Source organism: Sphaeramia orbicularis, chromosome 16 (genome assembly GCF_902148855.1).
Source record: "Sphaeramia orbicularis chromosome 16, fSphaOr1.1, whole genome shotgun sequence".
NCBI lineage: Eukaryota > Metazoa > Chordata > Actinopteri > Kurtiformes > Apogonidae > Sphaeramia > Sphaeramia orbicularis.
Window position 1 is genome coordinate 17,440,336 of NC_043972.1, and position 23,289 is coordinate 17,463,624.

The following is a 23,289-nucleotide window of genomic DNA, read 5'->3' on the forward strand; positions in this document are numbered from 1 at the left end:
ATATATATTTTTTTATATTTATAACCATTTGCACTACATTCAAATCAAACCGTATTTGCACTCTCCTTTTTAACACTTTTTTTATTCAAATTTATGACTGTTTGTTTTACGTGTATGTGTATGTTTATGTTTATGTGTATGTTTCCTGCTGACAACACTGTGAACTTCATCACTGTGGGATCAATAAAGGAATATCTTATCTTATCTTATCACTAGGAATTCACTTCAGTGGTTTGGTGCATATATAGAACAGGGAGTAGGTAAGGAGCATGCAGTAAAAAAAAAAAAAAATAGAATAAAATAAATAAACAAATAAGATATAGTTATAGTGAACTATGTAATTTTTCAAATACACAATATACACAGTGGACAAAACCAGTGGATTTGTGTGAGGTATAATGGTACCGGTTACGGTTCTGTGTAAACAGTTCAAGTAATTATAGATTATTATGTTATTATTTACCACTTAAAATCATATTGGCTGGTGTGTGGCCAATGAACTAAAATGAGTTTGACACCCCTGATCTAGAGGAAGAATTCTATTCCAACCTCTGGTAGAATCTACAGAAATGTAGAATCAAAGCTGTCCTGGAGACTCGATTTGACGTCGGCTTTTCCCTCTATAGAAGTGACGAACGACCGTCATCTTCCTGATCAGGCCTTGACATCAGTGATTACTGTGTCTGTCACATGCAGCCGCTGAACCAGTACTTAGGTCTTATATCCACACCGTCCTGCAGAGATATGAATTACCTGTTGCACATTCCATCGTGCAGAGACGTCTCTCCCTGTGTGTAAATGAAACGCCACCATCCGGAGCTGACGGCACAAAGACTCACACTGCCCTCTAGTGCAGCGTTCCTAATCACTCCACAACGTCCTTCTGTTAAAGCTCTGAGTCTGAGCGCCGCTGTGGGTGTGTCGGTGCATTTATTTCTACTAAAACCGACAGAATTGGAATGCTTTTTCAACACTTTGTATGTTTCGCTGTGTGGAGAATCAAACTAACCCTGACTCAGAACTGAACCGGGAAAAAAATCACCTGAAACAAAGCTTTCCAAAACTGATGTTACAGGTCAAACACTAATACTAATAGTCATGGAAAACGAGAGCAGAGAGACAGCGCTCGGTTGTCACACAAATAAAAAGATGAGGTGACTGGGTATTCTGTCATGTCTCTGCTCTCCCCTGTCAACGTTAAGGCACAAAATTCAAGCAGAGCAGCAAATACACAGTGTAATGTGCACGGAAAACAATATTTCCAGTGATGTTTCATTGTTTTTGGCTTAAATATTGGAGTTTTTCTTTTCCTTTGTCTGCAATTCTTCCAAAAAACATCCCATATTACTCACTCACAACTGGAAAAAGTATCATAGTCTACAGTTACTACCTTTACAGAGATCACAAAACATGACTTGTAAAATAATCTATGCAAATTATATGTTGTATTATCACAAGTAAGTGAAAAAGAAAAACACCTTAATGATGTGATTGTTTGCACTGGTAAATAAAAACATTTAAGAATGTTCAATCCCTGTGTGTGTTTAAATGGACTTCAATATTCTAGTTATGAGGCTTGGAGAGACCCTTATTCTAGTCTTAAGAATAATATCTATAAAATGAGACGCTATGCAATGAGAAACTGTGAGGAATTATGGGACATAAAGAGGGTTCTAAATTGCCAGCAGGTAATCAGACAACAGAGCGTCCATGTTGATTCGGCGGAGTTAAAATACAGTACTGTGCATAAGGGCGAAGTCAAAGGAAGGTTAACATATGGTCAAAAAAAAAAAAATACAACAATCTACACCAAACTTATAATTTTGGGTAGGTAATTACTTACATTTTCAAGAAAATGTATTTTGAAATGAGAAAAAAATTTGTGAAAAAAAGAGGAGTTTTATGACTGTGACAGTTTTCTTCCGTCATTCTGGGTTCATTTTATAAACTCATAAATAAACTAAACATATTCCAAATACATTGATATTTGACTATCATATTATTTATGTCATATTCTAAACACACTGTTTAAAATTTATAATTGCATATATCCATGCAAAATACATTTGAATATCATGCTAATTTCATTTGTATGTTGCAAATATTGTAAAGAAAAAAATGTATACGATATTGATAATTGAAATAAAACATGTTTAATTTGATATTTACTTTTGTTGTCCATCTGTGATGCTGCCATTTGTCAAAACGCTTGCTTTTCAGGTATGATAAAATAGTTTTTTCCTCTAACCAATTATTAGGTTGTAAAATAGAGGGTTTAAGGTATACACTGAATACATTTTGGGAGGAAAATGTCAGAGGAACTTCACTTTTGAGAACTTTGTCATTCTTGCAAAAAATAGATGTCAAATTTTTGTCCATCCATGACACAGTAGTATTGGATATTTTTCATTTAAAAATATTTGAAACTAAATTTTGCCCTATGAGTATGTTTAAGACGGCATTTAGACCTTTCCAATTATGGGTAATATTTGTCTTAAACTTCAAAAGTTATGAATCAAAAAGTAGTGGGCTGTCCATCTGTGTGACACCCTTGACCTCGCCCATATAAAGATAGCTTTGCAACACCTGGAGGGTTCAAATTCAAACTTTATGAACTATTAGGGTCCAAATATACAAATAAATGAACCAAGGACTAATAAAAGTGAGTTTAGCAAAATATGACCCCTTTAAAAAATATGCATAACAAGAACAAACATGAAAAAAATTGAAATTTCTTAAGAAAAATAAGCGCAGTTTTTAAAATATTATGCCTCAGTTTATCATTTACACATGTAAATTATAACTCACAGATCACAGTGGATCTACAAATACACAAAACATTTAATAACAGGCAAAACGTTGTTAAAATTGTTTGGGGTTGTCATTATTTATAGGTTATTCTGCTGTTATTTTACTGGTCCGATCCACTTGAGATCACACCCTTTACCGTTAATATCTTCAGTGTCATTTCTGCACTTTGCAAATTCATCCCATGGGCCGGATCAAAACCATTGTTGGGCCGATTTTGGCCCACGGGCCGTATGTTTCCCACCCCTGAGTTAAAGGGTTAAAGAACTTGTCGCAGCTGAAACATGAATCCCTGCAGTAATTATCTAATGACAGGATATGAAATAATTGCTGCGTTAAATCCAGTTTTTTTTGGCCAGACTGTGCATTTTAGAAACTACTATAAAACAAGCTGTAAAAGTGAATGTGATCTTCATCTTCTGGACTTTAATGAATGTGTCTGGAACGTATCTGAAGTCTGAATACACGCTGAGTTATACGTCAGTATGAATGAGGAAACAAAGCAGTGAATAAAAGATCTCCTTCAGACGGCAGGAGGGAGGAGACATACAGAAACTTTGGGGATTTTGAAGAAAATCTGAAAGTGAGCGGGCATATGACGGACACAAAGTTAAGACGAACCGGCTTTGTGAAACTGCAAATCAAACGTTTTCCTCCATTCGGTATTACCAGAGTTTTCTCTTATTAAATCTGCTTTCTGGGGTCCTGGTTTTGCATGTGCATGTGCATGGACTTATTGAAGACAACTTCAAATATGGAAAAGATGGAACAGCGTGAAAAAAAAAATCACAAAAAATACCAATGTGATCTGAAAAATGTGTTAAGATGGAGAGAGATTAGGTCTTTTTTCTTGCTTATTTTGCCGTTTATGGGTCAACAGCGGAACGATTTGAAGCAAATAGCCAACTTCTACGCAATGTGGTAGCCTGTCTTATCATATATTAAAAAGATGGACACAAACAATTTGTCATTGTAACTAAGAATATATTTTATTTATTTATTTTTATTTTTTTGTATATTCTTTTTTATTCGATTTTTTTCATCTATATTCAATTGTAGAGTTATGATTGTTACAATATAAAAATTCAGTAAAGAAAAACTTCGGAGGAAAAAAAAAAATTGAGGTAAATAAAGTGATTACCATGTACTGGAGGTAGGCAGTAGGTTGGAGGTGTATGGCACTGCAGCAATGGTGAACTTCTGTAAACCGCTACCCCCCATCAGGAAGGCAAAGCCGCCGTGAGGAACCCTGGAGCTGACACATGGACAGACACAGGACCATAAATGAAGCTCACAGACCCTTTAGATGCTCACATACATTCAGTTATGAAGAAAATCCAACACAAACAAACCTTCCAGTGACAAACTGAAGCAGAAGAACCCGCTCCTCCTGGGTCAGACTCTGCACCACCTCCCAGAACCACTGCAAAAAAAAAAAAAAAACACCATTGAAAAAGTGAGTAGAGTTTACTAATACACCTTCACTGTTGCGTAACACTTAGCCCCTCCTGCTCACAGATACTACGACTAGAGTCTTAACTTTCAATCTTTTTAAAAGTTGTTCAAAAATTTGTAAAAAAAAAAAAAAAAAAAAAGCAAAAATTAAGAGAAAGGCACAAAGAATATGTGTGTGAATTTGAAAAGAATTGGGTGAAGAATGTCCGACAAATCAGTTGGACAAAGTGTGTAAGATGAAATTTTTAAAAAATTGTTAAAAAAAAAAAAAATCTAAAAATTGCAATTCTACCATTAAACTGTGCGCTCTACCTCTCCTCGTGGTAGAAGAAAAGAAATGGGTGAATAATGTCAGAGAAACTTAGCCATTTGGACAAAGTGGCTAAGTTGAAAATTTCAAAAATTAGTAAAAAACAAAACCTGAAATTAAAATTTTGCCAATGGTGTCCTGGAAATGGGATGGACAAAAATTTTGGACGGACAGATGGAAGGATGGATGGGATTCCTGGTATATCTATACATCCGGATTTCACATTTTAAGAGTTAAAACCAGCCTTAACATGAAATAGAAATGTTTTTTTTTTTTTAATATACAGGGTTCTTACAGGTTTCTACAAGTTAAATTTAAGACTTTTTAAGACCTTTTAAAGACTACTTAGAACAGAATTTAATGTCCATTTCACAGGTTATTTCATGGCCACGCTGGCAAAAATTAGCGTTTTGTATGTATTTATTTACTCCAATGCCACCGTTACTGTAAAATTAACAATAATTGTTTTATAATTTCAATATAAATTGTCGGGTTGAGTCGACTAACGTTACTTTCTTTGCAGCTTAAACGCAGTACAGTGAACAAGTTTACGGCAACAATACCCAAGACTTTCCATATCAAATTGAATACCTTTTAAAGACTTTTTTAAGGCACGAAATGCAGATTTGTAAATTCAAATCTTTTAAGACTTTTTAAGCCCCCATGAGGAACCCTGTATATACCTAGCATTTTTTTCTTTTTATATATATACCAGAAGGTGGGGTACATATTTAGGCTGGTTTTAACTGGTCTAAAATGTAAAACTGTGTTTGAAGTGCAGCGTAGACATCAAACCTCGCTGAGTCACAAGATTAAACTGAAACTGAGAACATGTAGGAGGAAGATAAACTGGGGCACCTGTTCAGGTTAAACACAGGCTGCGTTGGATAAGTCTGACGAAGAAAAGCTTTGTGTAAACTCTGTCACAGCTCTGCCAACACACTGGAACTCTGACAGTACTCTATGTCCCTCATTACACGTCGTTCTTCAAGATAGACACATTCAGGTAAGGAGCAGTACTTATAAAGCTGTACTTCAACAGCAGTGGGATGTCTCTTCAGCTTCTTTCATCCTAATGCTTTGAAACATCCTGAAATGAGGTGTTTTTATTCAGATTCCTACAAGTTAAATTTAAGACTTTTTAAGACCTGTTTAAGACTACTAAGACAGAATTTAATGCCTGTTTCGTGGCCATACTTGCAAAATTTTGTGACTCTTAGAATTTAAAAACATTTATTTATTTACTCCAACGCCTTGAGAGTGTGAACGAACAAACAGAAACAAACCGAATGAAAAACAATACCCCTAGCCTCCCTTTTTTTTTTGGGGGGGGGGGGGGGGGGGTGTAAAAAAAAAAACAAAAAACTACCACAAAAGTAGCACTGGGTCTTTATGGGTTAAAGATTTAAATTGATTGGAGGACAGACGAGTCCACGTCAACTGAGACAAAGAAGAAGAAGGAGAGCCCACCTGGATGACTGGCTCCTGAGGGTCGTAGCCACTGGTGTACTCAGTGTTCCTGCACCAGTCCTGCACATCGATCTCCGGCATCCCTGACAACAGGAGCTCCTACGCACAAACACAAACACAGAGGATGAGGAAAAAAAAAACACAGCAGACTGTGAAAACAGGGAAGAAGGTGTCTGGGTTTACCGCTGGTTAGTACAACACCTTAGAAACGACTGAAGGGTCCCGTCAACACGTGGACACATTTGGTGTTCAACAGTCTCCGTCATGTAAGCAGAGTAACTTATATGCATGTATTAGACACATTTGAGTAGGTATTTGTAAGCATTTTTAAAAAAAAATTGTATCTTTATTTGGAATGAACAGGTAAATTCACCAGCAGATCGACATTGCTAAAAAGAGACAAATGTCATTCCAGTTTTTGTTTTGAGTTCAGAAGATGCACTTCACCAGCCCATAAGGCAAATGAGTCCCAAATATGAAAAGCCTCGGATTGTGGAACAACGTTCGTTCGTCCTCGTAGTGACCATTCTCCTTCAATATCTTAAATTTCACAGTCATTACATTCACGTAACCACAATGGATATACAGGGTGGGGAAGCAAAATTTACAATATTTTGAGGCAGGAATTGAAAGACAGTGTATGACCAATTAGTTTATTGAAAGTCATGAGAATTTATTTGCCACAAGAAAATGGACATAATAGAAAATGTTTTTATTCTATGTGTCCTCCTTCTTTCTCAATAACTGCCTTCACACACTTCCTGAAACTTGCGCAAGTGTTCCTCAAATATTCGGGTGACAACTTCTCCCATTTTTCTTTAATAGTATCTTCCAGACTTTCTCGTAATAGTTTTGCTCATAGTCATTCTCTTCTTTCCATTATAAACAGTCTTTATGGACACTCCAACTATTTTTGAAACCTCCTTTGGTGTGACGAGTGCATTCAGCAAATCACACACTCTTTGACGTTTGCTTTCCTGATTACTCATATGAGCGAAAGTTCCTGAAAAGGTATGGATAATAGTGTTAGGTATGATTATGACATCAATATATGTTTGGTTTCAAAACAATTGACGTAGTGCCTGCTGAGAAAAAACAACTAAATGTTCATTGTAAATTTTGCTTCCCCACCCTGTACATTATCCAACAAAGGATGATCTGGTTTGTGCAGAATAAACATAGCCAGATGGGGCTCATACATTCACTTAAAGAACACTCTGTTACAATTTAATTAAAGATTGAACAACATATATGGAACTGTGTACAGAAATCAAAGGGGGGGGGGGGGGTCCACCTGTCGTCGCTGTCACAGGAATGATCATCGATAACCAATCAGAAATTAAGTAAGTGTATTACAAAGAAAAACATTGCCAGTGAGATCAAATAGTCTGCTCTCGTGGGGGCTATGAATAAAATCCAGTTATTCCAAATTTGATCAAACTTGTCCTTTTGTTTTTTTTTGCAGTAGAACAGTGTACAGGGCGACACAAAATAAAATGGTCCTACATATAAAATCCAACTGGACTTTAATTCCAGTGGATCCCACATGTTCCTCATCATAGCAGTAGCAGGTGAGTGATTATTCATGGCTTTAGCAGCGCTACGGCAGACATGTGTGATGATCACTTCACTTGGCAAGTCACGTCTGATATATATATATATATATATATATATATATATATATGTATTTTTTTTTTCCCTTGTGACTTCGTTACTCATGGTGAAGAATGTCCACCCTGCTGGTGTGCGCGGACCTGTGGCGTTACTCGAATAGCTGAGAACTGGATATATCTGAGAACGATCCCCCAGTCAAAGGTCACAGCCGATCAAGCTGAAAACCAGCCAATACCGGTCAAGGTCTCATCGATCAGTGCACCTCTGATTGACAATGAGGTCCCAAACCACCAAACTGTTACAATATCTCTCATTTCTAGAGCCTGTTCCGTCCGACTGGGGCTGAAATGTTTGAAAATGACACATGAATACAGCTTTTCTTCATCGTTATACTCTAAAATTCCATACTTTTCCAGACTGAAACTCCTGTATTTCTCAGATCCTATATGAAAGACAGACCTGAGTATAAAAAGCTGTGTGTTTAAACCTATAAAGACCCAGTACTACTTTTGTGGCAGTTCCGAAATGATTTTTTCCTCTATATTCAACCTATCTTAAGTGTTTTGTCGCCATTTATTGCAATATTACCCTTTTTATGTTGAGTTTTTTTGGTGTAATTCACTAATCATGTAGATGTTCATTAAAGCTCAGATTACATTCAAAGGCTATTATGTCAGAAACAGAGAAAACTGAAGAAAAGGTGACTTTTTCAGTAAAATCTCTCTTTAACTGAACATAAACCCAATGTGTCCATCCATTGTCATTGGTCAGATCAATGGTGAATCAATGTTGTAGAAGATGACGGTGTTTCCACGTTCACTACGGAGCCTCTGAACGTCCAAATGGTCATATCTGATGACCATGAAAAGACGACAAACTGTATTTTACACCAATTATTTACATGGATTGATAGGATTAGCGGATCAACAGATACTAAACAGTTTAGATCAGTAGATGGTCTTTGTCGGCAGTGGCTGTTTGGGTTTTTATGGGTTAAAGAGGGTTCGTACACATTTTTCAAGGTCAAATTCAAGCACTTTTAAGGGTCATTTTCAAATTTTTACTGCACTGTGAAAACAGTGTCCACACAAGTGGGTAGAGTTCTTGTTTTTTTCATAATCCACTTAAATCACACTATACCAAAAGAGAATTATGGCTTTATTTTTTGTTACCAAAAACAAGTACAGAAGCTTTCGAGTCAATCAGTTTAGCATAAAGTATAATCCTTGCTACATATCGACTCTGTGCGTGTCACTATGGCGCCAAATAACTGCCAAAAGATTACATCTAAGTCCTAGGTGATGGAAATCAATGAACACTGAACCTTGACCAACATTCCAGGTGGAGATGTAGGACTGTACGTGTAGTCTCATAAATCTAGACTTGCTGTTCTCTCTATTGCATTGAGTTCTGTCTAGCAACTCTAACCCTTTGGCTGCACTGGCAACCTGTGGTAAAGCTAATGAAAAATACTGGAAAAACATATGAAATTCTGAACACCATATTCTTCCACATTCTGATACTCAAATCATCCATTTATTTACAGCTATTTGCAGGCATTGGGTGTTGCACTGACTATGTCTTGCAGCACAACAGTGTATGTGGAAGTCCGTATAAACTAGGAGTGTGTGTTTATATGTGTTTACAGTAATGAAGGTGAATGTCGCAGAGGAATAAAATAAATTGGGGTATAATACACAGTTTTGGTGGGAGGATCAGTTCAAGGATCAGTGGGTTTGGGTTTTGATTTCTTGACTCTAACAACAACACAGTGTACGCATCTGTGTGCATTCGCAGAGCCGAGGTGAGATCTGAACAGCCGTTGTGCGGTGAAAACACACAACGTGCTGTTCATCTGTCAGCTGGCCATCAATGACGGCATGACCGAGGCATGTCCAACAAATCCAAGGTGGGATAATCAGTGTGCTACACTATTGATCCGTCCAGAAGAAAGGACAGGGGAATCTGCCGACACACAGAAAAAAAATCCATCTGATGGGAGCCGGAGAGGAGGGAGGGGCCTCAAGGTGACCCCGGCCTCCTGGTTCCACCCCCCTCCCTCGCCCGTCCCACCCCTCCTGCCAGACATGGCTAATCAATCCCTGCATCAGAGCCGGACGGGTGAAGGAGCAAGTGCAAAACAGGATGGATGACGAGGAAGGGGAAAGTAGAGGAATGAAAAAGAGAGGACGACTAACCAATTCATACTCGTCGAAAAGCTGAATGAGCGAGGGGGGGATGAAGGTGTGGAATCCTTGCAGGAAGGCGTTTATCTGCGGCTGGATGGCTCGCGTCATCCTCAGCTCCGTCACCAGCTGGACGTACTCGGCCTGAGAGCGAGGACACACACACATCAAAGTCTGCAGGACGTGCTGACAGACACGACAAACACACTCGCACACACAAGAGTACACACTCCCCTCCTGTCCTGCTTTAGAAGACAGTGCCATCTGCAGGACAGCTGCGTAATTGCACTCTCTAATTAGGACTATTTGGAGGCACAAAGCTGGAGGAGACAGATCAATCGCTCATAGGAGACCAACTATGGATGAATTTACTAGAGGGGGACTTAAGCTGGTCATTAACGCCTCCGCCAGTCGCACCGCTGCTGCGTGACACCGCAAAAATATCGAAAACTTTTAAGTCCACAAGTACAGCTCGATGTTTAATGCTCTCAGACAGATGAGAACAGTTAGCAGAAACATTTTTTTTTTGGACTTTTGTCGCATTTAATCTAAGAAGGAAATCATTCAGGAAGAAGGAGGCCATTTAGTTTGAGTTAAGTTCATATCAATACCTAAACAATAACTCTCCCTGTCTTCTGTCGGATTTTGCGACCGCTGCTTATTTAGTGATATGACACTGTGCTTATGATTACAAGAAAAAGCAAAGATATAGCAGCTAATGTGTACAAAACTGTCGAACTCCTTCGTATTCCCCATTGTTTTCCCTTTTTTATTATCAAGCACATTCAGAAAAAAAACAATCAGACAAAAGAAAAAAGGAAGGTCAAACCTGTACCTGTGCTTCATTTATTCATTCATGTATTTTCAGATTTATGTCACATGTCATGAGTTCGATAAAATATGTTCACTAGCAAAATATAGTATTCACATATGTAGGTATATTTACTGTCACTTGCATAATATAAATCCTTGGAGACGTATAAAGCAAGTGAGAGCTGTACAGATCAAAGTGAAGAGGAACAGTACAAAGGGAAGCCAAAGAATGGAACATATAAAAGTAGAAATTTGCAGCAGAAGTCTCCCAATTTTACTGTGCTCTAAAGGTTGAGATGACTTCATATGAATGGACCTGACATTTGACAATTTGGAGGAAGAAGCAGAAGAAGGACACAGGCCTTTCTATGATTGGTCACTTTTAACATTTTCACACCCACAACCTCCACGAACAACTTTAGTTGACAGCTGTCATTACAGGAAGCTTGGATGTGGGGTGGTGACAGAAGAGGAGGAGGAAGAGGAGGAAGAGGAAGAAAAGAAGGAGAAGAAAGAGGAGAAGAAGGAGCAAGAGAGGGGGGAGGAGAAGAAGCAGAAGGAGGAGGAGGAAAAGAAGCAGAAGAAGACTAAGAAGAAGGAGGGGCAGGAGGAGAAGGAGGAGAAGAAGAAGGAGGAGGACAAGAAAGAGAAGGAGGAGAAGAAGAAGGTTGAAGAGGAGGAGAAGACTAAGAAGGAGGAGGAGAAGGAGAAGAAGGAGGAGGAGGATGAGAGGAAGGAAGGTGAGAAGAAGAAGAAGAAGGAGAAGGAACAGGAGGAGAGGAAGGAGGAGGATGACAAGAGGAAGAAGGAGGAGGAGAAGAAGTGTGGAGAAGAAGAAGAAGGAGGAGGAGGAGAAGCAGAAGAAGGAGAAGGGTAAGAAGGAGGAGGAGGAGAAGAAGGAGAAGGAACAGGAGGAGAGGAAGGAGGACGACAAGAAGAAGAAGGAGGAGGGGGAGGAGAAGGTGAGGAAGAAGGAGGAGGAGGAGGAGAAGAAGAAGAAGGATGCAGAGGAGAAGAAGCACAAGGAGAAGACTATGAAGCAGGAGGAGAAGGAGAAGGATGAAGAGGAGGAGAAGAAGCAGAAGAAGGAGAAGACTAAGAAGGAGGAGGAGAAGGAGAAGAAGGAGAAGGAGGAGGATGAGTGGAAGGAGGGGGAGAAGAAGAAGAAGAAGAAGAAGAAGAAGAAACAAAAGGAGAGGAAGGAGGACAAGAGGAAGAAGAAGGAGGAGGAGGAGGAGAAGCAGAAGAAGGGGAAGAGTAAGAAGGAGGAGGAGGAGAAGGAGGACAAGAGGAAGGAGGGGGAGAAGAAGAAGGAGGAACAGAAGGAGAGGAAGGAGGATGACAAGAAGAAGGAGGAGGAGGAGGGGGGAGGAGAAGGGGGAGAAGAAGAAGGAGGAGGAGGAGAGGAAGAGGGAAGAAGGAGGAGGAGGAGGAGGAAGGAGGGGGAGAAGAAGAAGAAGAAGAAGAAGAAGAAGAAGAAGAAGAAGAAGAAGAAGAAGAAGAAGAAGAAGAAGAAGAAGGAACAGAAGGAAAGGAAGGAGGACAACAAGAAGAAGGAGGAGGAGGGGGAGGAGAAGGTGGAGAAGAAGGAGGAGGAGGAGGAGAGGAAGCAGAAGAAGGAGAAGAGTAAGAAGACGGAAGAGTAGGAGGAGGAGGAGAAGGAGGAGGACAAGAAGAAGAAGAAACATCTTTGTGTTCTTTTTCTTATAAAAATAACTGTAGTTCTGTTGAATAAAACTGTGGAACATTCAGTATCCTTATGTGTAAAATTATCAGTGGAGCTTCTGTAACTGTTCTATGATCCGTTCTGATCAAACTTGGCGGTTTGGGTTGCATGAACCGTGGATTAAGTCAGGGTTTAATCATCATAGCTTAAGGTGCTGTCACTGTGACCCTGACCTGGATAAGGAGAAGATAACGGGTGATGAAATATAGTTTGACTTTCTTCACTTATTGCAAAGAGCAAAGAAACCACAGAACCTGCTTTTATTATTAGTGACGTCCATTCAAAGGGCTGATCCACTACGATGGTGGTGCTTCTGTAGACTATCATAACATGTACGGATCCACATTAATACTTTATGGGTTTCCCTCTGTGGTTCACATTCTAGCCTTCCTCCAAGTTTAATAAAAATTTGCTCATTTTTCACTGAAGAGGCAGATGCAATTAATGTTCACCTGGATTTCACTTGTACAGAGAGATTAAATTTGTAATTAATATACTTTTTTTTATTAGTTTGAGTGAGAGGAGTATTAGTTTCTGTAATCTGTTTAATTATTTATCATTCAGTGTTTAATTTTCCATTGAAGAACAGTTCCACAAATGTTTGTTGAATCTAAAACAACTGAATATCGAATATGTCCATTTCCAATTACTACCGCATTAGCAGTAGTAGTTTTCCATTTAAGGTCATGGTCTGTGCAGCTTTGTTTTAATTTCTTAAGAAATAAATGAAGAGAAAATGTGTATTTGTGTTTTTTTTCTCATTCAAAAAGTGATTCCATCTGTGACTCAGAACCCATGATCTAATTGCATTTAGATTATTGTTCAATCGTTTGGTCATACACATCAGAAATAAATCTAAATAAACTTCAAATTGCGCAAAATAAAGCAGCTCCGATAGTCCTAAACTGTCCATTTAGAACAGGGGTGTCAAACTCGTTTTAGTTCAGGGGCCACATACAGCCTAATATGATCTATAGTGGGCCAGACCAGTAAAATAAGAGGATAAGAACTTATAAATGATGTCAATTCCAAAATATCCTTTCAAAAGATGTGAATAACATGAACAAACTGAAAAAAATAAGTGTAATTTTAACAATATTAAGCCTCAGTTTATCATTTCCACATGTACATTAGAACTTACAGATCACAGTGGGTCTACAAACACACAAAACATTTAGTAGCAGGCAGAATATTGTTAAAATTGTACTTACTTCTCTTAAGACATTTCAGGTTATTCACATTTTTTTGCAAAATTATACTTTGTTTTAGTGTAAATACATGAAAATATTTACATTTACAAAGAGAAACATTTGAAGTTGTCATTATTTATATGTTATTGTGATAGTATTTTACTTGTCCTGCCCACTTGAGATTGAATTAGGGGAATTGTGAATATCTTCAGTATAATTTTTGCATTTCACAAATTCATCCCAAGGGCCGGACTGGACCCTTTGGCGGGCCGGATTTGGGCCCCGGGCCGCATGTTTGACACCTGTGAAATACAGAGTAGTGTGCAATACAGGGCAATGGTGGCATGGAATACATTGCTACAACTTTTCATTTCAGAAATTCAAGCAGTTAGTTTTTCTAAAAGGTTGAGAATTTTCATATTTACCCAAGAATAACTGTCTGAGCTATTGCACATCGTATAATGACATCATCTAGACCACAGGTGTCAAACATGCGGCCTGGGGGCCAAAACCGGCCCGCCAGAGGTTCCAATCAGGCCCGCGGGATGAATCTGCAAAGTGCAAGTTAGGGCATCAAACTCAAAAATAGTATCATAATAATCTATAAATAATGACAACACTTATTTTTTTCTCTTTGATTTTGCGCAAAAAACATTAAATTATGAAAATATTTACATTAACAAACTATCCTTTAACAATAAAATGTGAATAACCTGAACAAATATGAACAACCTGAAATGTCTAAAGAAAATCAAGTGCAATTTTAACAATATTCTGCCTGTGACTAAATGTTTTGTGCCTTCATAGATCTGATCTGTAATGCATATGTATAAATGATAAGTCGAGGCATAATATTGATAAAATTGTACTTATGTTTCTTAACAAATTTCATTTTTTTCAGGTTATTTACATCCTTTTTGTTTGCATAGTTTGTAAACGTCAATATTGGCATAATTTAATGTAATTTTTTGCACTAAAGCAATTTGGAGTTGCCATTTTTTAACTGGCTATCATGCTATTATTTTACTGGTCCGGCCCACTTCAGATTAAATTGGGCTGAATGTGGCCCCCGAAAGAAAATGATTTTGACACCCCTGATCTAGATGGTTTGTTTTTTTTGTTTGTTGTGGAGCTGTTTTTATTTGTTTTTATTTTTATTTTATGTTTTTATTTTTTGTTTCTGATTTTTGGTTTATTTATTCTTTTTTTCTGTTGTTGTTGGTATTATCATTGTTATTGTAATTGTTTTGTATTGTGTGCTGTTGTTAATTTTTGGTTTTTGTATTGTTGTGTTGAGTGTATGGGCATTCCTGTTTGTTGAGTGAGTTGTGGGAAATTGTGGTGCTTTGTTTATGTGTTGTTGATGACCCCAGGAAAAGTAGCTGCTGTGGTGTGCAGCAGCTAACGGGGATCAAACTAATAAACTAAACTAAACTAAACTAATACAAACTTTTGTGATCCACGACATCCTCATATAAAGTAACATAATCTGCGTATGACAGAGTTTGTCAACCTTGGGGTCGCCTGAAATTTCTAGTAATTGATAAAAAAAAAAAAAAATTACAAATAAAAAAATAGTTTTTCAATATATATTTCATTCTAATTAAAACACCACACACTTTTTAAAATAAAAATCAAGCTCAAATAAAATGCAGGATATAATATCTGACAAGGCATATCTTGATTGACCCGATTATGTGACCGTGTGCGTTACTACGCTTCAACCTGCTCGGACACAGTCACAGTCAGAAAACCGGACCGAACAAGGAATGGAAAGATTTCTTCACCCGCCTGACCCCGTTAAGACATCTCCAAGAGAAACTGAGAAGCTGACACTAAAAACGTGCATAATATACATTATATAGCCTAAATGTTGTCTAAAATTAACTTTTATTTGCAACATAGTATAGCAAACTATTACCTGATCAAAAACATAAATTTTAGCCAAAAAAAAAAAAAGTCTCTGTTTTGAATGTCTGGGGTTGCCAGAAATTTGTGATGTTAAAATGGGATCACGACCCCATAGTGGAGGAGTGGATTGACATCATTTATGACATTTTTAAGATGGAAAGAATTACTTTAGCAATAAGACTATAACAAGGTCTGTTTTTGAAAAGATGGGAAAGATGGATCGGGTATGTCACACCAGTTCGAGCTTTGTTAATCTAAGAGCATGTCTTATGTCCATTTCACCCATTTTTTTCCCTTTTAAACCCTTTTGTATCAATGCTTTCTATTTTTTTTTTTTAATTTATTTTTGAAATATCACAAATGTGCACCCCAGCCTTCCTGTTCTAGGGAGTTTAGTTCTGAATTTTGTATTGTAAAAATTACATCTTTGATATTGCAGAGAGAGGACCAATCATCCTTATTTGTGGAGTCACGGTATTGATGTGAGATTAAATTATAATTTTCAGATGAATGGATGCGAATGGTGAATTGCTATGTGAATAAATATGTGAACCATGAAAATACCAATACAAAGAGAATTGAAAATAAATAAATGAATAAATAAATAAAATGGGATCTCAAGCCAAAAAAGGTTGGGAACCACCATCTTATGAGCAAGTTAACACACAACGTATGACATAAATCTGTCCAAATATCTGTGCTGCTCATGATCAAAAGAAAAAAGCTGAGCACAAAACAGGAAAAAATTTGTTTTATATGGCTAAATCGTCTCTCCTACCTCAATTGAATGAGTGCTGAACAAAAAAATAACCTCAGTAAGTTGATATTTTTCACTTGTACCATCTATATAAACTCACAGATGAATACACTGAATTTAATGGAAAGAAAAAAGGTCTGATTTCCTGCTGTGACTTTCTGATGAGGCTGACCTTGTTGTCCTGGGTGACCAGGATGCTGGTCCCTCCGGGTTTCAGCGGTACTTCCTCCATCGCTCCAAACACATCGGTCTCCACAGAAAAGGTTAACTCCAGACCCAGGTCACTGATGTCATTGTCCAGGATCCACTGCAGGTTCTTGGCGTACTCTGGGTCAATGGACGACACATCCTGGTAGTTCACTGGGATACCTACAAAAAGCACAAATACAAATGTGCACATTTGACGCACAATGTCATGATTACTCACCTAAGGGTCATTCCACCTCAATTCAACGGGTTTAGAAAAAAATTCCTGCTCGACCATCTTGGATTTGCTTCAAATTTTTACCATGTGAAGTTCAACCATGAAAACTAGGCCAGCCAAAATTTCAGACCAATATATCAAATGTATCCAAAGAAGGTATAGTTATAACATATATGTTATAACTATTGTCATGTTCACTGTTGGAAATATGTTACAAACAGATTGTTCTATCACATTTGGTGTTTAGTAAATAAATCACTATACTCTGCACAGTCAAACAGTTCAAGCATCTCGAATTTCATGATCAGATGATAAGAATCGTAAGCGATATAGCTGGGTTATTCAAAAATATTTTTTTGTAGGTTGGAGTCCTAGAACCATCATGAAATTTTACATTTTGTAAGCATATGTGATGGTCTTTCAGAAAATAAGTTCTTTTGGTTGGGACTCCTTGTCATACCTGTGGTATTTGAAAGTGAAAATTAATGAAAAATGTTATTTTGCGATTTTATTATGACAAAAACAACAACAAAAGAGGATCATACCCATTAATAAATGCTGATCTGATTACTCTATATACTTATGTAAAAGGATGTGTAATTATTTGCAATATATCATATTTGGTTTGTGTTTAATTGGTCAATAAATATAGGGGTTCGTAAAAGTTTCAAGTTTATTTTCCAGATTTCACAAGGTCATACCACAGTCCCAATAAAGACAATGTTATTGATAATACACATATGCAATCTATATGTGGTAGTCATTCTTTGCTGAAAATTTCATGCATTTAGCTAGAAAACTTACTGAGATATTGCACTCTAAAATTTGCTACATTTTAAGACAATCGCGAAATGCACCAAAAACGGCAAGAGGGGTACCCTGTTCACGAATTTTTTTCTTCAAATGTATTTGATATATCAATCTGAAATTTTGCCTGAGGTGTTTTTTAGTGTTGAACTTTATATGGTAAAAATTTCAAGCAAATCTAAGATGGTCGAGCAGGAGGCACTTGTTGAATTGAGGTGGAATGACCCCTAAACCTGTAACGCAAAGAAAAATAGGACCAATGGCCCTGTATCTCCCCGCCATGTTCTGTCAAGAATCAGTAACAAGTTGAATTTCCCTGGTTGTCAGGTTTGGCTGTTATGTTCGAGTCCTGTGGTCTTAATGCAGGAGATCAATCTCCCAATAGAAGTGGGTGGTACTTTCACTGGAGGAGAACTCAACTAATTAAATGAAAGTCCATATATCACTTCCTATCAGTGCTCAGAAGTAATTATTTTGATATCTTTAACCCTGTCACTGTTATAAGCCATCACAATATGGCTTATTATAAGTAAAGGTGAATTTCGAATATCTCAAAAATTCATCAAAAATTAAAAATCTAAAATCTTCTAAACCTTGGAACGCTTTGTAAACATCGTTCCAAGGAAGCTACATATAAAATGCGAAATGAATCTGAGCAGTATTTTCGGCAAAGAAGATTGTTGAAATATAGACAATGGCGACCTTGGGTTTGACCTTTCAAGGTCACTCAAGGTCAAAGGTCATGGATCCAGATTAAAGCCCATATATGACTTCCTATCAGTGCTCAGTAGTAACTACATGATATCTGTAACCATTTCCATATTTTTAGTCACCAAAACATGGCCCTTTAAAAGTAAACACAAAGAAAAATACTTTACAAATTTGTCAAAAATTCAAAAATTTAAATTTCTCAAAAATCCGACCAGTAGTTTCATCAGAGAAGCTGTTTGAAGAAATTGATAATGACGAAGATGTCGGCAATAACATGGGACACAGCTCCTTCATGGCCTATCGACCAATGAGCTAAAAACGACCCAAAGGTAATGACTTTTTCTAATGTAACCTTTAATACTACACTTCTATAGAATTGTGAAAAATTGTGTTCAGTGAAAGGAGTGACATTTTAGATTGTTCTGTTAGCAACAACAAAGCATAAGTTTAGTCGACAAACTCATGACCACTACATTTCTTGCCGAACTCATTTAATCCATTTAAGTCTCTTTCAGCTAACTGTTTTTAATTACACTTCCTACAATGGTTCTGTTCACCCCACATAATCTGTGACTTTATTCAGCAGACAGTTTGATTCACATAGTGGAGATTTAGTAGCTTTTCTCAGAAGCTGGTGTAGACTGATTCAGAGAGTGAATACTGAATTCTTATACAAGTCCAACTGAACACTAATGATGGCGAACTGTGGTTTATTATTCACTGTGTGTGTGTACAGACAACTGATACTTTCTTTTACCATGAACTGCATTTGAATGTGTTTTATAATTGTATGTACCTAAAACACATATTCTGCATATCCTACACCCAGAGTTTTCTCTACCAATATAAGGCTTGGGTACAGTATTACAGTCATTTTGGCTAAATTAATGTTAAATAAATTACAGCATTAAATTCAGTGTTGGGGAGACTTAAAATACATAGAGTTGAACTGCGTAGTCCAACTACATTTTGCTCTAACTTGCTGGTAGTTAAACTACATTTATAATTTGTGCCTCGTCAAGTAGTTCAAGTACTTTTTGGGTAATTTTTTGTAGTTTAACTACTCAATTTGTAAACTACAATTTTGGCCGTCAACATAAAATTAAGGGTTTTTTTTAAGATGTATTTTTATGTAATATAAATTGTATTTCACCATTGAACGCAAGACAGTCCCTTTTTCTTCCATTCTGAATTGCTTTGAAGGCATGATCATCATCATGTCATGACATGACAGATTGGCTGATTGGCTTTCCCTAGCAGCACTCGAATGCTTTGCAGATGTGCAATCATTACACTGGGTTACAAAAAAATGTTTTTGCAAGTTGTCTAGGTTTTTTCAACTGAATTAGGACCATTTTGCACCGCTAAATCCAAAAATGACATCTGTTTTTCTCAATCAGGTCAGGTTTTTTTACTAATTTGATTTTGAAAAATGTGATCTACTCACAAAATTGATTACATTTTTGTGACTTTATCAGTTGATTTTTTATATAGTTCTCACCCAAAATAGGTTTTAAGAGAAAAAAAAACATTTTCTAACAGGATTCCTGTTAGGTACAATGGTGTATTCACCACAGATGTAGCAGAATACGTCAGGCTTATTTTTACAAGATCTTCTAGTCGAAGCCATTTCATTCACCTGTAATATTAAAAAAACCATTAATCATAAATTGGCAAAAGTAAAATCTTCAGAACTCGTTCATTGCAAGAAATATGAAAGAATTTTGTATCACATGATGTGAAAATGCCCATAAATGTAAGCAAAAATGTTAAAAAGCCAATATGTAGCATAGTTCGGAAAGTTGACCTGATTGAGCAAAATTAATGTGATTTTTGGATTCAGCACACCAAAATTTTCCTAAATCAGCTCAAAAAACTTAAACAATAAATTTGTTGTTGACCAGTGTTACTAACATTGTGTGGTCGTCACCATGGACAACCCTCCCCCCAGCACCACCCCCAATAGTGAAGTGCCGCCCCAACCATGGCCACATTTTGCTTCATATACACCACATGTACCTTCAAAATTTAACGTTGAAAATAAAAAGTAGTTGCTAAAACTACTTTTTCTAGTCAAAGTTTTACAAACTACATTTCTCCAGGGGTAAAAATGTAGTTTGTTTGAACTACTACCATGCTGAACTACTTTTTTTTTTTTTTTTTTAATTCTGCCATTACCTTTTTTATTTATATGATATCAATAATAATGATCCAAAATTATATTATATGATTCTTGGTGAAAAACATAAAATCTTCTAACTGGAGGACCCCTGTGCCCCCCCATAATAAACACAAAGAACATGCTGATATAAAAATGAATAAACATTTGAGTGAAAGTACAAGTGTTGCCAGCTATTATTCACAAACACAGGAAGGAAAATGTGAAACATGAAAAAAGCGAGTTATTTCAACTGCCCTACCATCATTCACTGGAAAACAGCCAACACATATACATTCAGAAAATGCCTTAATCCACATAAGGCCTCGTTTGGAATGTAAGTATTGATTTTGCTGTTGACATGACTTGCAAATGAAGAAGATCATAACATTTCTAATAACAGCCAAATATTTGTGTGTACGTAAAAGCAGTGACCGATGCTGCTGTAGAAGAAAAGTGGAAGACGTTATTATTCCTGTTCTGACCTTATTATTTGTATTCATAGAGGTTACTTTTACCTAGTATGTGTTTGTAGAAGGAACGTGTGAAGTAGATGTTGACCAGCTGTCGGTGGTACAGAGCCAGACCCAGGATCTGACCCGCGAACCGGAAGTAGTTCAGGTGGTCCGGGTTCACCGAGGAGTTACTGTTGGGCTGGAACGTGGTCCCTGTGGATCGCATACACATACACAGTTAAAACCCAGCAGAACCAGTCCGTCATCACGTCTAGAGCAAGTTCACGTACCGTCAGCTGACTGAGTGAACAGAGCGTAGTCTGGGTTGATGATCTCATTGGACAGGATGTCAAACCACTCCCGAACCACGCCCTGGCCCTGCAACACCACATGTACAGTTGAATATGAACGGGATAAGCCTCGGTTTAAGCTTAAAACGCTGGGCCCGTTTACAAGGCCATGAAAATCAGATAACTGAGAGAAACCAGATAATTGTAATAATCAGATCTGTTTGTATGCACTTTAGTAGTATGATAATCAACAAATCTAGGTTTAGACATTTAGTCCATTATTATTATTATTACTATTATTGTCTTCTGCTCACACTTGACTATGTCACTTGCGTTTTCTATGAATTTTTTTTACACAGATGTACAAAAACTAAAACAATCTGATTAACAGGTGCATGAAAACATTGGAGTATTGAGGACAAATCCAGGTGTATTAATCTGATTTCTCATAAACTGATTACTGCTGTTATCTGATAAAACAGATCAGATTATACTGTTTACATGACCAATAATAATCTGATTACTCTAGAAATCAGATAATGGCCAGAGTATTACAGGGTGAAATCCTCTTTATCCAAACAAAAGTTCCAGACTTTTTCCCGAACTTTTTAAAAACTGCTATTTTCTTACCCAAGACCTTGACTTTATGTACTTTTATACTTGCGTGCCTACTTTTTTGGTTGAGATTGTACCTATTGTGTGTCGTAGAAAAGGCATTTCAATAAACGTATGAATAAATAAATGCATAATTCACAGTAAATTATGTTTTACTGACAGAAATGTTTTCAAAACATATGAAAATCACAAAAGTGCCTGTATATCACACTAACAAGTTTCACTAGAATCATTCCAGTACCGACTGGTTAGTGAAATCATATCAAGTTTTTTTATACGCTTTCCTCATGTATTTCTTATTTTAGGAGATTATGAGCCTTTGAACATACTTTAACCCTTTCATGCACTGTCCACTCCAGTGGACAGTTATTCTCCAGCTGTTCTCTTGTATATTAATGGGTTTTGTTGTTTTAGTTCCATATCAGCCAACACAGTGGACACTGATGCACCATCCTATACACTGTAATTCAGACCATTACTGTAACTTTGCTGTTCTTGATAAACCTGATCTGCACTAACATGTTTGAGTGGAAATCAATTGTTATTTGTTAGGCAAGAAGGGTTTTTTTTGCACATCATCTCGATGAAGTGAGTAATAACTAGCATTAGAATATGTTAAAATGTGAGAAGACATCAGATTAACAGCATTAAAAATGTTTTTATTTCATTGTTTTCATATCACTTTCTGATATTGGGTTTTAAACACGTTAAATTACTTCAAAAATTAAATGCATGGATATTTTTGTAACTCCATAGAAAAAAAAAAAAACTCAATCGCATTGTTTTTTTCATGCCTAAGGAGGAATAAAAACACTGAAGAAAAAAATCTTGACTAAGGTTCTCACAATTCATGCATGAAAGGGGTAAAATTCAACTATGAGAGAAACTTTTTTCCATACTTCATTAAGACTTTCACACACAATTCCAAACTTTTCAAGGTCTGGAAAACAGTGTTAAAAAATTCCAGACTTTTTAAGACTTTCAAGACCTGTGCCAGCACCCTGGTATTAGTGTGGATGTAAACAGGCTCCCTGAGACAGAAAAGTCTTGGACTCATGTGCTGTAGTATCATATGTGTTTAACCTCACCATGCCCTCCTCGCCGTGGAAACGAACAGCGATGCCCTGTTTGAGCTTCTCATTAGTGGACTTGGAAACCATCTCACAGCTACTCCTAAATATGGAATCTGACACAGAGGAAAAGACACAGACTTAAAGTTTAATGAGTTATGTTTTCTCTACTATAGACAAAAACTGCCGATATATTATTTCCTTGCAAACCGATAAACGTCAACACACTATGAAACTTTACACAAGCATCGGTTCAAATGTCTTTAAAACTCCAACTTCTTTCTAATTTTATATGAATTAGTGACATTTAGGTGCCATTACAGACTTATAAAATGTCTTCTGTTTCTTCCTCTGGACTATTACAGTGATCTACTGAATGTTGAAATGGTCGCTGGTAGTAAGACAGAGCACTTAAGTTGTGCTTACATTAGCTGAATGGCACCCGCTGCTTCATTTGTGCTTCACCGTCACTGACTTATTCCCCAGTTTTTGGCGACCAGTTGACTATTAACATCAAAT

The 23,289-nt window shown here is 37.0% G+C and overlaps 1 protein-coding gene across 2 annotated transcripts in view; it reads right to left on the reverse strand.

The window, feature by feature from the left end:
- Positions 1–23,289, reverse strand: part of hace1 (HECT domain and ankyrin repeat containing E3 ubiquitin protein ligase 1) — a 67,132-nt gene that overhangs the window by 2,674 nt on the left and 41,169 nt on the right. For both annotated transcript variants that reach the window (XM_030159030.1, XM_030159031.1), the window contains 8 exons: positions 22,789–22,886; positions 21,086–21,173; positions 20,859–21,008; positions 16,413–16,609; positions 9,856–9,987; positions 6,044–6,142; positions 4,161–4,231; positions 3,950–4,063 (listed from right to left, as the gene is read on the reverse strand). In XM_030159030.1, coding sequence (XP_030014890.1) covers positions 3,950–4,063; positions 4,161–4,231; positions 6,044–6,142; positions 9,856–9,987; positions 16,413–16,609; positions 20,859–21,008; positions 21,086–21,173; positions 22,789–22,886 — 949 coding nt within the window. The remainder of the gene's footprint in view (positions 1–3,949; positions 4,064–4,160; positions 4,232–6,043; positions 6,143–9,855; positions 9,988–16,412; positions 16,610–20,858; positions 21,009–21,085; positions 21,174–22,788; positions 22,887–23,289) is intronic.